The sequence below is a fragment of the Oryzias latipes genome, chromosome 5, assembly GCF_002234675.1.
Source record: "Oryzias latipes chromosome 5, ASM223467v1".
NCBI classification, from domain to species: Eukaryota; Metazoa; Chordata; class Actinopteri; order Beloniformes; family Adrianichthyidae; genus Oryzias; species Oryzias latipes.
In genome coordinates this window covers 26,145,956-26,162,157 of record NC_019863.2, presented here as the reverse complement: position 1 = coordinate 26,162,157, position 16,202 = coordinate 26,145,956, and the positions used below count along the sequence as shown (strand labels likewise).

At 40.6% G+C, this 16,202-nt stretch overlaps 1 protein-coding gene across 7 annotated transcripts; it reads right to left on the bottom strand.

Moving 5' to 3' along the window:
- Positions 1–420: 420 nt before the first annotated feature.
- phf20 (PHD finger protein 20) lies at positions 421–15,120 on the bottom strand. 7 transcript variants are annotated; one of them, XM_020703452.2, is made up of 18 exons: positions 14,949–15,102; positions 13,890–13,998; positions 11,769–11,875; positions 11,102–11,273; positions 10,884–11,001; positions 10,567–10,643; positions 9,866–10,460; positions 9,700–9,750; positions 9,350–9,619; positions 7,726–7,914; positions 7,441–7,536; positions 6,618–6,773; positions 6,120–6,301; positions 5,937–6,036; positions 4,176–4,371; positions 3,630–4,071; positions 1,655–1,829; positions 421–1,574 (listed from the first exon to the last, which is right to left on the bottom strand). In XM_020703452.2, the coding sequence occupies exons 3-18, from the start codon at positions 11,849–11,851 to the stop codon at positions 1,432–1,434; spliced, it is 3,045 nt and encodes a 1,014-aa protein (XP_020559111.1). In that variant the 5' UTR covers positions 11,852–11,875; positions 13,890–13,998; positions 14,949–15,102; the 3' UTR covers positions 421–1,431. The 7 variants fall into 7 exon arrangements, with proteins under 7 accessions (XP_020559111.1, XP_020559112.1, XP_011473686.1 ...); XM_020703453.2 differs by having other exon boundaries at positions 10,917–11,001; XM_011475384.2 differs by lacking the exon at positions 13,890–13,998 and having other exon boundaries at positions 14,949–15,120.
- Positions 15,121–16,202: the final 1,082 nt, after the last annotated feature.

The following is a 16,202-nucleotide window of genomic DNA, read 5'->3' as shown; positions in this document are numbered from 1 at the left end:
TTATCCAAGAATTGCAATTATTGTACATAACTAACACATGTATTAAGTACATTCTTATATGTGCAAGAAATATAGTTCCATGCAATTTCACCATCCCCTCTTGGCTCAAATTTCAGAGATTAACAGATTCCAATTAAATTTCACTCTGGTTGCATAACCTCATGGAAAAAGCCATGCCATAAAAACATTTTTTTTTTTTATCAAAGATTGAATACAAAACATTGGCCTTTAAAAATAAAAAGTTTTCCTTAATTTATTCAATCTGAAGTTCTAGTTTCCACCTTCTGATGGCGTTTCCTATACTTTAAATTAGCACAAACCTTCCACAAAATTTACTTGTCCTGATTTTTGTGGTACTACAACTATAAAAGAACATTCCTGTTTAGATGTACAGCACAAGAAAAAACAAAAACAGGAAAGTCATTAATTACAACGGTAGTTTATTAACGTGTCAAAATCTGTTTGCATTGTCTTGAATATTTTCCCGGCTTCTAAGACACACACATTACACAAGATCTGTGTTTGGGAAAACATTGTCAATTCGGAATACATTTGTGAATGACAATATATAAACAACCAAAATATAGCAAATGAAAAGGGAAGGGGAAAAACCAAAAAAATGTTTGATTTTTTCTACATATTCCATACGGACACAAGATGCTAGTTTAAGAATCCACGTTACTTTTTCTCACTGAATCTCAGATCAAATGCTACAGCGCCAACAAAGGGTCAATTAAAAAAGGGGTACAGTAACTGATAAAACGGGAACATGAATGAGTAGACGGAGAGGAACGGAGGTAAAAACAGAATCTCCTTTCATGCCAGACAAAAATAACTTCACAGTGCAATGAGAAACAAACCCTTCAGAAAATGAAAAACCTTTATACAGGTTCTTTTAACTTTACGGACATTTATGGCAAGGATTTCAACATAGTATGTCAGAACTAAATTTAGTGATGCAGTTGATGCAAAAGACCATTTGAAGATGTGCTCAAAATGCTGTTGCAAAGAGCTGGTTCAGGTACTCGACTGCAACTGGATTATAAAGCTCCTGCGTATAAAGCACTGTGTACTGAGAGAGACGGGCAACCTTAGCAGTAGCTCAGACAAAAGGCAATCGTAAGGTTTGAAGTTGCATTGAGACACACATTAAGAACGTGTATTCTGGTCCACGGGGTTCTCTCCTGTTTTCATGAGGTTATTTTACGTGTTGCATCCTGATCCGCCATGCTTTCCAGATGTTCACACGAACGTTCTATCCGCATGCAGCACTGGATTCTGAAGCACATATGAGGTCAAAGATAATCTGCTGAACCACCTAAATCTGGGACTTGCACTTATGCAGGTATCTTTGCGACCGGTGAGCTTCCGACACATCAGGGTTCCAGCCAACTGTGCAGTGACTGATACTGACGCAGATCTCTAGCGCCCTCATGTGGAGCTGTAGAGGGCAATCTGCTGTACCTTGCCCAGCTGCAAAAGCAGCCGCTTGATGCGCTGTTTGAGCTGAGGCAGACGTGCTAGGGGATCAGGAGGCTCCAGCTCTCCAGTGTAGTCGAGCCAGCTCTCCAGCACTGAGGAGCAAAAGGGAAAAAGTCACGGTAAAGATGAGTTTAACACCATAAGCTTACTACCTCAAAGGCTTCATTTTTACCATCCAACTCCCTCTCAATGAAGTCCATCCTGTGGGAGACCTCTTCCTGGACTGCATCGATGTGATCCAGCAGGTTCATCTGCCACTGCTGCAGCTGCTTGATGTCTCCAGTCTCTGCAGAGTTCCTTCCATCCTCTTTCTCAGCCTGTGACCACAAGCCGACCCCCATAGAAGCCTACACACATGCAAAAGGTCCAACAATAAAAATAAATACTTAACAAACAACAAAACAAAGCCTTTAGTTTACAGTGCAAGAACAAAAATAGAGCATGGAGTTAATCCAGTGTTTTTCAACCAGTGTGTGCTGTCGTACACCAAGTGTGTGGAGGGAAATTGTCCGGTACACAGGTAAAAACATTATTCAATTTCACCTGATTGGTCTAAAAAATATTTATTGCAAAGGAAACCAGTTCTGTGTTTAGCCACACAGGCCCAGGTTTCATATCAATTAGGTAGAATCATTAAAGATAAAACTTTCTTATGTAAGAAACTTTAATAAGACTGAATATTGCTAACACAGACTAGAGATTCATTTTTTTCTTACATTTTGTGATTTTTAACCTGTCAGAATCTATGTATGGAACAGGAAAACATCAGAAATGGGTTCTGTGGTCCATATTGTTAGCACACCTAACTTTCTCTTCAAGGAAAAATGGCTGGGTTCTTTAGGGTTCACAAAGAAATAAAAATGTTTACCTTTGGCTCACAGAAGGTCAAAAAACACTGAATTAATCAATAACCAAAAACCTGATTGTTAAGATTTTCTAGTCCATCAAAAGCCATGAGGATGTGCAAGGCTGAAATGTAAGCACAGTAACCCAAATGACAGGTAATCCTAAATAAGGACCTAAGTGGGTGAGAGTTTCCTGGTTTGTTGCAGGGCCACAAAGACGCACAATCACACCGAACGTACACTTTAGAGCCACCAGCCAACATGTTTTTGGACTGTTGGGGAAGAGGCCTGGAGAGAAGTCCACACAGAAGAGATCCTGCTGAGATTTGAACCCACTGGTTGTCATCCACGTCGCCACTGTACAGCCCCTCATGACAGACTAGTAGGTCAGCCCAATGCCGACTCTGAAATATAACTCAGCTGATGTTCTCTCGCTCGAAGGCTGAATAACTATTCCAAACCTGGATACTTTGGGCTATTTTAAGGTACAGCAGGCCCTCGATTGCTTTAGTTGCGTTCTAAAAACAACATGCAATGGACAAAAATCTGCAAAGTAGTCAGTTTTTTTTATTTTACAGTACCAGTGATTATAAATGTTTTAAGGCTGTAAAACTCCACACTTCACACACTTTTCTCTCTTGTTTAAATTCTCAAAGTTCAAACCCTCATAGAAAAATAAGTCCAGTACTATATAATGAAAACAAAGATGTGCTCACAAATGAAGATTTGGAAAACTGCACTCATTCTGGACAGGAGACATGGCACATAGGAGATTGATTGAATGTGGTCAACAGCCAATCAGGACGCAGAACACAATGCAGGGTAAAAAAAATACTTAAAAAGCATCCGAGAATGCAAAAGGTTAAACGTAGTATAGCAAGGGTCCAGTGTAAAGCTCAAAACAGAAATACTGTTAGTAAAAGTGCTTTTTTTTATTCTGATCAGTGCATGAGAAAACGTAAAATTCTAGGAGGCAGGCTTTAGTGGTTCTGATGCAACATCCCTGTTTTACCCACTTTTACAAGGTGGTGGATGTTTTACTGATGCCTGAGCTCATGACCACGGTAACAATCTCAGTTGTTCCCACCGTGTACACAAGAACCTTCTTAATGTTGCACATTTCTACAGGCTGAATGTAGTCTTGAATTGTCATTAATCAACATTGGAAAACTAAATAAAAAAAAAAAAAAGGGGGGGGGGTGCATAGCCTTGATCCTCAGGCTAATTCTTTATTGTCTGGTTGTTATTAACCTGCATGCCTGAATTTCAGCATCGTGTTTCATTTCACGCTGGACGTCATACCTTGTTGCTGATGCCCGTTTTCTTCGGTTTCTCCATCTCCAGCAGGCTGCCGTAGCACTGCTCCCGTTCCAGCAGCTCTTCTGTGCTTCTCAAACTGTCCTCCAGTTCTGAGCCCTGCCTGGTTTCCACCACCAGGCGCTGCTCCACAGCCGGATAATATGCCCGCGGCTTCTGGTAACAGTGGTCGCTGTTGATGTACGAATCCTGGAAGGATGGGAAAGGGGAGTAGGAGCTGGATGAAGAAGAGGTGGCCGCTGTGGCGGCGCGGCTGAGCTTTTCCAGAGCGTTGGACATTAAGATCTCTCCTCGACTCATGTCCTCACTGGGCGTCACAGGAGACGGGACGATGCTGCCATCTTTATAACAGTCAGGACCGGTCCGAGACCTCTCCAAATGTTTCCACGGCTGACGCCACAAATGTAGGTCAGGGTCTGGGTTGTTCCTAAAAAGGCAAAAACATGTAATTATGGGAACTCTGAACATGGCTGACCTGGCAGCGAAACTGTTAGTTTCAAGCTTGAAACATCAGTCTGGCTTTGTACTCACTGCAAGATGCTCATTTTGAGCTGCAGCCCGTTAAGGACCTCCACCACGTGGTGCACGTCTCCCAACAACTGGTGGGTGGTGGTGATTTTCATAGCATTTTGATGCGAATAGTTCTCTTCCAGGAAGGAGAAGCCGTACATGTGACCATTGGTTAACCAGTCTCGATCGTACCAATAGCGCAGGCTCTGTCTCTGCCCTAAAAGGAACAGAGTTATGAGTGTGTACAGTGCAGACAGCTGTTAGTGAAGCACAAACATAAAGAAACACTGATGTTTTAGATTGAATAAACAGCTACGCCTGACACTCGATTTTCTTCATTTCATCGTCATCGTTCGTCCTGGCTCCATTTAGCTCAATCGAAACTGTCAGCAGAATTTTTGGTTTTGCATTTTGATTTGCATTGGCACTCGCCCACTAAAGCTACATTCACACCGAACGCCATTCACAGATGGAACCCTTTTATGTTGGATGCTTTCCCCCTTCTATGTAGACAAGGGTCATTCGGAGTATAATTTCTAGAAGTTCTGTTGACTCTTGAATTAAACTTTTAAACGGAAATGATGTATTTAGTTGTTTTGCTATTTGGTCATGTATCACATCTCCATGTGAGCTTTCCCACACATCGAGCAGCCCTAAATAGGAATATCTTGAGTTCAGAGATATCATTAGTGTTTTGTTTCTATAGATAGGCCTCAATGAGCAAATGTTTTTATGGCAGAAGATATTTGTTTGTTAGTATTTATATCTTTTGAAATACTTTATATACGTTTTATAAAAAAAATGTTTTGAAGCTTTCCAAAACAATGAATTGTAGGCTTTTATTTTGTTTTTCCTTTATATGGATCCAAAAAGAATCCCAACAGTGAGTTTTGTGATCTGTTGCAGCCCTAACCAGCATTATACTGGGAGTCTCTGAATGATCACTTAACCCCAAACATGTGCCTGCAGACACTTTCGTGGAGCTCTTCACAATAAATAGGATTTCTCAACATCATCCTTCTGTGTCTTCCATTTGAGCAGTGAATTGACATTGTGTTCGTCAAATTCACTGCCTGACACTCGTCCAAAAGTGTGTCCATAAACCTGGTGGATGCCTTGACGCATGTGGGAGGAGCCATCGCCAAAAGTTTTTAGCATCTTTGCTACATGTGAACTTAGCATTATATTCACAGCAATTGATGAAAAATAAAAATAATGCTATAAAAATATACAAATTTTTAAAAGACATCATCACGATACCCAGATGGCCGGGACAATTGGCCAAATCTTGCCCTGATGCATTCATAATAAGCACTTTGAATGAAGCAAACAGCCAGAGCTAGCCGTTTCCTCTACACATGCGAAATGACCGCATTGTTCCAAGTTTAAATGTCTTTTAGCAAATCACAGTTCACTACTAACCAGTTTTAACCACTAAGAGTAACCCCCATTTCTCCACTTTCTAAGCGTGAGAGAACTAGGTAGTTGAGGTTAAATGATTCATGACCAGTTCACGACCTTACTGACACAGCACATCCTAAAAAGTTTTTTTTAAAGACAGGAAGTCGCATCGCGTTGACCAGAAAAAAATTTAAGACCATTCACGACAACTTAATATTTTAGATGGCCTTATTTTGGTCAATTAAATCTAAGACCTTAAAAGATTTCATCAAGGATCCGGGGCCACCCTGTAAGCATTTAAACTGGATTTAAAAAAATAAATTAAAAAAAGCAAATATGACTTAAGGCATGCTACCACTGCTTTGTTCTTCCTTCGTTTACCTGGAGGGTCTCTGCAGATGTAGCATGTGTATCTGTCCGGGACGTTGTCCTCCAGCAGACCCATGCAGGTGCCGTGCTGCCAGCACAAACAATCTTCACACTAACACAGGAGAAACATATTTCACCAACTGAAAGGCCGTGTCCCTTAAAGCAAACCTTTGGAAAAGTAAACTGCCAGCTCACCTGAATCATGAAGTCATTCTCTTCCTCCACTTCACAGATACATCGGACAATTTCTTGATCGTTTGTGTCCACGGCACCAGAGTCTGTGCTAAGAGGTGGAGTAGTGACGTCCAAATCCATGTCGAAGTCATCATCGCTCCACCCGCAGCTGTCAGTGGACCAGTCACTTATGCTGTCCTCGTCTACAGGAACCAACACAAAAGGATTCAGTTTAACCCGATTGAAAACTCTGTTAAAAAAAAGTGAGCTCTAAATAAAATCTGATTTATGTGATTAAGCAAGCAGGAGCAGCAAGCAGCTCAGGCTTCAGCCCACCATGCCTTCCTATGGGAGCGGCAGCATTTGTTTTAAGGTGGAGGAAGATTTGTCACATGGTGGACTGAATCCAGAGAAAACAGAAGAACGTAACAAGAGGAGCCAAAGACGTTCACAGAAAGACACAATCTGCACAAACTAACACACACACACAGACTCTCACACCGTCACAAAGGTACCCACCATCCACATGTATCTGCTCAGAGAAGCTGTGTCCAGGCCTGCTGGGGTAGGCCTCGGGTTTGTGATTGTGTGAGAGGGGGGGTTTGAGTTGCAAATTCAATTTGGAGTGAAGACCCAATACTGAAATGTCAATATTCTCCTCACTACCTGTGTGGTCTGTTAACACAGGGAGGGGGGAAGCAGATGTAGAACAGAGAAGTAAGCTTTGAAAATGCTCAGCGCCCAGGAGGAAAACGTGACAACAAACATTTGATTAAAAACTTCCTTCAAAACGTGTCCTCTAAAACATTTTTAAATCCAATAAAACTAAAAATCCCAGAGCCCCACCCCTTCACATCATTGAAAATCCCCAAATGTTCTCTGTAGATATTATAGTGAGTTAATTCAGTAGTATGCAGGGGTTGGGAGATATTCAGGTTTAGAAGTGTCCTCTACAGATGACAAACTTTGTCAGGAGGATATAACACAAATTCATCAAGCCTCCGGCCAAAGGAAGCCAGGCAGGATGTACAACAATGTCCATGTCAACCCTTCAAATATGTATGTGTGTGAGTGGATGCCAATAAGAGACAGAAAAAAGTATTTTCTTCTTGATTAGTCTGCATTCGAGCGGCAAAACAACTCTTATTATTACCAAAACTTAGGTTCTAAAATAAACTGTGGCTTCTTGAAGACTCAGACCAGCAGGACACACACAGAAGCTCGATCAGCACACAGAAAGGAGTGAATGAGGTGCTTTAACTTTGCACACAATGTCACAGCCAGAGCACATGCAGGGCAGCAGCTTTTCGACCTCGCCCTGTGCCAGGGACCTGGTTCTTACCAGACTTGGCTTTCTTTTTCTTCTTCTTCTTCTTGAGTTTAATGCGGAGGAAGTCCTTCTGTTTTGGTTTCTCCTTAGTTTTGTCTTTTACAGACCCTGGAGACCATTGAGTGAGAAGAATTAAGCCCAATCCAAGTAAAGCCAAGATAATTCCACTGGTACTTGAATAGAAGTGTATCGTACGAGGTCAAACCAACGATGAACAGCATGAAATATGTATAAACAAAATAAAAAAAAGGAATCCTTTTTTATTTAAATAAAAATGACACCCAGCATCATACTGACCAAAGTCAAAGCCACCCTTGTCTGAGTCCTGCAGCTGGCAGCTGATCCTGTCCAGCTGGTTCTCTTTGCTCTTCTCCCTCAGCAGCGCCCTCTGCTGTTGACCATGCGTGCTTACTGCAGGTGGTGCGGATGTGCGCCTGCCAGCAGTCTTCACATCACCACGATGAGCTGCACCCCCCACAGTCGAGTCTGTAAAAACCAGAAGAAAGGTCAACACGGGGTTAAAACATGTTTGGTGAGCCCCTTTTTTTCTTTCAATGGTTACATAGACTTATTCTATTAGACCAAACCTGGATTAACCAGCCTTAAATCTGTGGATTTGGTAAAAATAAATAAATAAATAAAAACTCCATTGAGAATCCCACGACTTATAACTGAAAATACTAGAGAAAATATGAAAAAAGGCATTTGATGAATACAGTGTTTTGTCATTTATCACAGGGGTTATGTTCTAAAAATAACCCAAAATAAGTGACATTTGCAAAGTAGGAATACAGATGTTTTAAGGCTGTAAATTATCTTTAATCCTACACTCCTCTTTAAACACTTTTCTCAGACAGACGTGGACATTTTCACACTTTTCTCGTGCTTAAACTCTCAAAGTTCAAACCTCCTTAGAAAAATTAATCTAATATTATAGAATAAAAAAGATTTACTCGGGATTCAAGATTTATTTAGATTTGGCAAACTGAGCACATTCTGTACAGGAGAGACGGCACGGATGAGATTGATCGAAAAGATAACATATTTCCGTGCATATTTCTTATTCTGATGGTGATCAATGTTTCTTTGACATAAACAAAAGAAATTGTAAAGCATTTCTTCAAATGTATATTTACAGATGTCCATCTTCTTTATTTAAATAAAACTTCACCAAAACAACAGAACAAACACTTAAAATAAATGATTGGAATAATGCTACATGCATTCTTTTTGAAGGATAAAGTGAAGGGAGTTTATTGATCCCACAGTGTATTGTAATAACCTCAAAGAATAGACTTCAAAGCAGCTCTGCTTGTGTACAAGTCTCTCCATGGCCGAGCACCAAAGTACATCTCTGACATGTTAGTGCCATATGAACCATCTCGTACTCTGAGGACCTCAGGGGCCGGCCTCCTGTTGATGCCCAGAGTCAGAACTAAACAAGGGGAATCAGCGTTTCAATATTCTGCAGCTAAAATCTGGAACAGCCTCCCTGAAGTCGTAAGACTGGCCTCTTCTGTCTTCATGTTCAAATCTAGACTTAAAACATTTCTGTTTAGCCGTGTATATGACTGAGAGGTCCTATCTGCACTTTTCTTTCCTTTCCTTCCTTTATTTTTAAATCAATTTTCAATTTTTTCTTTCTTTTCTTTTAAAGTAAATTTTACGCTGATTATTTCTATGATGTATTGTGATTTTAATGCATTTTTCTGTTTTGTGAAGCACCTTGAATTACTTTGGTTACGAATTGTGCTATACAAATAAACTTGCCTTGCCTAATAACAACTGCAAGTTAAATCTGTATCCTCAAAATGGCGATACAGCAGCCGTTTCACCGCATGTACAATACATGCTTTAAATATTCAATTCTGGTTAAATGACCTTTGTGACCCCCAAAATATCGCAAAGCTGAAGAACTTACGCATAGAAGCAGAGATGGTGCGCCTTCTCTTTGAAGCATCCAAAGGAACAGCTGCCGTGTGTTTCTCAGAGGCCCTGGTCTGGACGCTCCTGGTGGGGCTGTGCTTCCCCTCCATAGGTTGCTCCTCGCCGTGATAGTACTTCATGTGGTAATGCAGAAGCTTTGCCTTACGGAATGACTTTGTGCATCCTGGAGCGCTGCACTTAAACGGGTTGTGGTCGAGATTAACGGACAGAACCAGAGGCGGTTGGTTTTTGATGACCCTGTACACTGAAAACAGGGAACAAAAACAGTGGCAGAAAAATATAGGAATGACGAGTGATAATCATTGCTCCTTAAAGAATACTCACATGGCTCTCGGCTGAATCGGTTAGGGTTGTGGAAGCCCTGCTTCCTTACAGCTACACAAAACAAAGACAAAAGTCTAAGGAATATGCCCACATTAAGGAATTGAATGCACTCAAATATCCTGGATTTGTCAATCCACTTCTGATTATTTCAAGTGCGACTACTTACGCTTTACAGGCTGGGGAGGCGGTGCATTGGCCAAAGTCTGGGGGTTCTCCAACTGGACATTTGGTTTCTGCTCCACGCTTCCATTGCATTCTGCGCTCGTCTTTGTGGCGGAAGCCTGCTCTGCTCTTGGTGGGTTCTGACCAGGCGTCTCTGTGTATGGCTTGGCGCATTGCCTGTATGGCTTGATTCCAGTCTTTTCGTTTTCCAAATCTTCCTTTTTCAAGTCTCCATTTAACTGACCGGTGCCTTTGTTTAGATCTTCACCTTTTTCAACCTTCACTCCATTTGTGAGTCCCGTCAACTTTTCCTCGTCCCCAGGCCTGCTATGACCTTCTTCATCTGACGATTCTTCCTCCTGCTTGACAGTATGTGCAGCCTGGAGTTCATCGTTTGTTTTACTGCTTTTGTCGTTTTCCACCTCTTGTTCTCTCCCTTCATCGTCGCTGTTGCTGTCCTCCTCCTGGTCTGACGTGCTCCGTCTGACTCGTTTGTTTTTGGGACCACCATTCTCTTGAGGTCTCCTGTCTCTGCGGCTTGGTGCCCTCCTTACTGTACTCCTTTCTGAGGATCGAGACTTGCCTCCAACTCCACCTCTCTGTCAGCAAAATAAAAGATGAAATTTGGAAAATGGGAGCCAAGAACTGGAAGAAACAACCAAGATATAGATAACCTGGATGATGTTTATAGTAAATAACTTGTACCTCTTTCACAAAAGGTTTCACGTGCATCTCCTTCACCGTTTGTATGACACCATCATAAAACTTCACAGTGTAGGTTGCTAAAAGAGAGAACAAGTTGATTTTTTTTCAACATGATGTTTTATTTAAGGTTCTTTGACCATGTAGATATGCATTTTCTTTGACGGAAAATTAGAAAGCACTTCGCTGTAACTAAAAGCCAAAAATAAGGCTTTACTTTAGAAAGAAACAGCAGAAGTTTATCACTTTCAGACCATTATCAAAAACAGTGCAAGTTGCAGGTAAAAGAGAAAAAAAAACAATCTATGCAAATACTCAACTGTTTTGGACCTCCTTTACTTGGGGATACCCACCATCTTTATTTACTGAAATGACCTTAGCGGGGTAAAAACGGCAGTCGGACCAGCTTGCCAGAACCTTGTCATTCACCTGGAAACCCTGAAACGCAGAAACCTTTGATCACCGTCCAGATCAATGTTTCATTAAAAAATAATTTTCATCTAAACTCAGGCAACCAAAGAACGCATTGTAGGCTTACATGTGAAGACGAGCCATCATACAGGCCCTGCTTTCTCAGTTTAATTCGCTCAACGGGTCTCAGGTAGGGACTTGTCCAATCAAACCACTCGTCGTAGCGGTGGCTCCACTGGCGATAATGGATTAAAACTTTCTCATCTTCGTAATCAATCTTCTCAATATTGGCTGCATACCTAAATGAATAAATGGGGGTTATCAATGATTCACAATTAAAACAATTCTGAGACGGCAGGCACAGTTTTGTTTCTCGTCTATTAATTCACAAATGCAGAAAAAGTAAAAATAACTTGAAGACGAAAAAACAAAAATGCTGTAATAAACAGCTTTACTTGGAGGGTAGTGTGCCTTAACACTCCACTATTGCCAGATGTTACACAAAAACAAACATCACACCAACGGTTCTGCTAATTTCCAGAAAAAAAAAAACATGTATTCTATAATCACAAATTTTGATGCACAGCATGAACAAGTTAGCCGTCCTCTGGGCTTAATTTAGGTCAAAGTTTATTGGATATTATTAAGATAACATGCACAATAACTAACCTGTTATTTTCACCCTTTCCCTACTACAGATACCCCAGGCCCATAAAGGAGATGAGAACTTGTGTAAAAACAAACAAACAGGGGGAAGTGAAACATAACGTGGAATGAGCAAGACCATGACTCACCAGTTTTTGAGGCTGTCTCTGGCCTCAAGCTGAGCTCCCACCTCAAATGTAATCCCTCTTCTGTTAGGGGGCGTCTTACTCATACTGCCCACATCAAGGCTCCCTTCCTGTACACACACGCATACACAAATGTAAACCAACGCAAAGACAAAACAGCACTTGTGTGGCCTTGGTTGTGCCTGTAAGGGACTAATGTGTCCACCAAAAACACTAACGCAAGGTCTTCGAAGAGAACATCTAAGGTCATTACAAAGATGGTGCTATTCACTCAGTCATCGGAGATGCAGAGCGATTCAAATTTAGTAGTCTACTCTGTAACACCTTAAAGACCCACTCCAATCATCTTGCCATCTATTGTAAAAACATCCCCAGTGGTCTTTTAATAATGATTATGCCAGTTTTAGCCAAAGGAAAAAAAAAACTGTCATTCTGTAGGACAATTCTGCAAGAGCAACAGTAACTCATCAGAAATTTGACTCAAAGTTGTGGCACAGGCACAAACTGTTGCCTGCCCCCCACTTCCCATCATCCATCTGCTAGCTTACAGCCCCTCACAACCCCAACCTAACATTACCAGTGCAAAAAAATAAAATAATAGATAGAAGGCAATAGTGGAGCTATCCAGCTGTAGTTTTGAGCCAGATGTCAGCTCAGACGAAGAAAATGAAGGCGAACTGTAATTTACTGAATACAGGTCAGTTTTTTTATTTGCAAGGTTTAGCCAGGGGTACAACTCATGTGATTTTTTTTTAAATAAAGAGGTTCATACATTTGTCATTGTCCCACTAAAAACATCCAGAGGGAACTGTAGGTGTGTGTATCACTATTTGCTATTGACTGCAATGCAGAAGAAGAAGCACCACTCAGTCTCACGCTGGGCTTGGTGGAATAGTTCCAAAGGACACGGAGGATGAAGAATTCAATGAATTTAGTGAACTGAAATAGAACATAAAGAGCATAGTCGATTTATTATGTTCTTTATGTTGTGGTTGTTTTAAAATTCTTCACATATTGCACTGATATACAAAAATCCTCCCATGTTTCATGAATATAAATATCTATCAATGAGTTATTTTGGTGAAACGTGCATATATTCAGTCTATTATTTTCTAATCTGTATGATTTGCCTTTCAAGATGAAATATCCGTTACTGGCCAGCATTTTGTTAAATTTCTCCTAAAAGTGCAACATATATGTTTTTGTCTTCTTCGTTATGCCCCCATACCCCTTTTATGCATCTGCGACTTATAATTCAGAGCACTTTATAGGGCAGAAAAAAATGGTACATGGATCTAGTCGTCTGCATCAGAATGCAGCAGACCCCGCCCAGTGTATTTTCTATATCACAAATAAGCTCTTTTTCAAACTGCATTTTTTTCATCTGCTCTTGATTCACAACAATATTAATGAAGAAATATTCAGAAATGCAATTTTAATATTCATTTTCTTTATATTGGTCTTCCATCTTAAAAAAAATACCATTAGGACATGTTGAAATCACCAGAAACATTTTCTACCAGAGTGGGTCTTTGAATTCAATGCTGGCCAAAATAATTCCACTGTAAATTACCTAAATAAATAAATAAATAACTGCAGGTTGCACGTGCTGCAACATGGGGCTGCATAAAGAGGAAATGTAAAAATGAGTAGTATTTATGTGGCCAATAGCTGGAGAGCCTTGATCAAAACTGAAGAAGAGGACATCTGTGTCTAAATCTGAAAATACCGACTCCTGAGGTGATTCATAGCTGCAGCATCGTCGTCTACATGTATGATTATCCACAGGAAAGGAATCTCCTGGTAAGGTAACAACATGATAAGCGACATTAGGATTGTCTGATGCTCAATCACCGTAAAGTCATATCGCTACGGATAAACAGCGGAAGGATTTATGTAAAAGAAAAAACAACTAAACGATCCCTACAAGGCGTTAAGCGCCGGTCTAATACCGATATTCCAAGTCATTCTGCAATCACATAGGCCTTGGCGGGTCTACTCGGCGGTTCGGCGAGGGGGGGCAACAGCAATCCCGCCTCTCCATTTGCAGCGCAATCACACATCACAAACAACAGGAGGGCTTTAGAAAGACGGCAACAAGCTATAAAAATGGATAAATCTTACTCTGGTCCGGGAATGACTCGGTTCGCCATAGCCGGTGGAGTCTGGAGTAGCTTGCTTTCAGTGCAACCTACAAACCGGATGTCTTCACACCACCCGACCCACGTGTTTTCTGCTCACCCAATTCACGTATAGACACAATAGAAGACAATAGAAAGGGCTGTTGTGGTTTTCTAACGTTTCATGTATGTTTTTCATATGCAAGCACAGAAGCGTGTTGACTTATATAAACTTCAAAACGATACACATTATTTAATATGTGTTTTATTTTATTTTTTGGACCGGGGGCAACCGGTGTGACATCTTCGGAAACAACCATGCCCTGTGGCAGGAAATATATTAATGCTACATTATTAAAAGGTGATTTACTTTAAATATCAGATTAGCTTGTTTTATTTAAAAAATAAAATAAAAAACCCTCCAGTCTACAACTCTATTGTACTTATAGCGCACTTCAACTATTTAAAGCAGTCGCCATCTTAAAATACAAATATCTAAAATAAAAAAAATCACAATGTTTGGCAATTATTACATTATACTGCTGATGACCACTTGATCCGTTAAGGACAGTTTATTGTCCGGTGTTTTATAATCAGAGGGCGTAGCGCGAAGAAAGCACACTGACGTCACGTGCTTTCGACAAACATGAATGGTGGAATGGTTGCCATGGGGGCGGGAGTTAACACTGGATTGGCCAAGTAGCCTGTCACTCACCAAGGCTCGCTGTGGCCTCGCGCTAGGCCTACTTCTCCGTACTTTTCCTACTATGAAAAGAGCGGCATGGAGACGCGAATCAACAAACTTGTCCAACTGAGAAACCACCTAGAGACTTGAAGCAACAGCCCCAACGCGAAGGGACACTGCATATATCTAACTAACCGCCCGAATGCAGCTTGTGAATATGTCAACAGACATTTCTGAAGCTACTTCGTCACGTTTGTTTTGAAGTCCAGAAAGCCAACGTGCGGCATCAGTCAAACCGTTGGGAAGCACTCACCGAGCGGGCCTTGTCACCATATGCAGCCTAGAAATTACGGTGTGGGCAAAATTTTAGATTTTTACCTGCTTTCCAGTCAGTCTTTGACGGGTCGGGTGAAAAATATGCAATATAACCCGTCAAAAGCGCAGGTACCGCTGCCTCCGCCTGGCTGCTCCGTACCACGCAGTTGAATTTCTCTCCCTTGCATGCTCTACCGGCGCGGGCAAAGTAGCGCTACGATGCGCATGCGCGACAGACCGGCCTACGCTGTCATGTTTTCAATGAGAACCTTTCTGTTGTCATTCCATTCCTAAAAAACATGCTTTGTTTATCATTTTGAATGTTTACCAAGAAAAGATATAACTAAAGAAAATACCTATCTTTAAGGATGAAATAAATAATACGTACTATAAAAGTTAGGATTAATCAGTCATATTTTTTTTGCAAATCAGTTGTAAATTAATTAAAATAAAGTAAATACGTATATTTATATAGCAAATTAACTTGTGTTGACATTTTTTAACAAGAGAATAACAAAAAAATTAAATATTTACACTGTGCTGGAAAAAAAAGACAGTCTCATGCCAGAAATATATGTATTCATTATAAAAAATTGTGCACCATTATTACAATACTACATCAAAGTTGTTTACGATGTGATTGCTGCAAGACAATAACTATTGGAAATGACAGTGAAACTGTTCTGTTTACTGAAAATGGCAGTACTCCTTGAATCCTCACACATTATGGTAATGTTCCTCTGTGCTTCCTTTCTGGCTTGAAGAGAAAATGCAGTTGTATATTACCAGAACTATATTTGTGAGGAGATCAGTCTGCTAGACCCCCTGGATTCCCATCAGAACAGTTTTGGTCTGAATTTATGGTGGCTGGGAGGCTTATTCTAAGGAATTGGAAAGGTTTCCACAAGCCTCAATACAAGGATTGGATTGAACTCATGACAGAGACAAGTCTAATCATCGCTAAGATAATCAACGTACAGGTCAAAACAGGCTGAATATGGAGTCGTTTTATGTCATTTATTAGATCACATGACCTGGCTTCCACTCCATAATCTGAAAAATGCTATGTTATTTTTCTCTTGTTGCTTGAAGTGGTTACACTGGTAATTTTTGTGCTGTTGGTGTAAAAAAACAACCAATAAAAGACAAACCATATCCTTTAAATATTTCTACAATTTCTATTTCCCCCCCAAAATAGTTGTAGTTTCCTGAATGTCTTTCCTTTCTCTATTCTTGTCTCAAATCAAAGATTGTTTTTTCTGCATTGTTAGTTTTTTCCTTCAAGGTATTATAGTGTAGATTATGCATACATTTGAT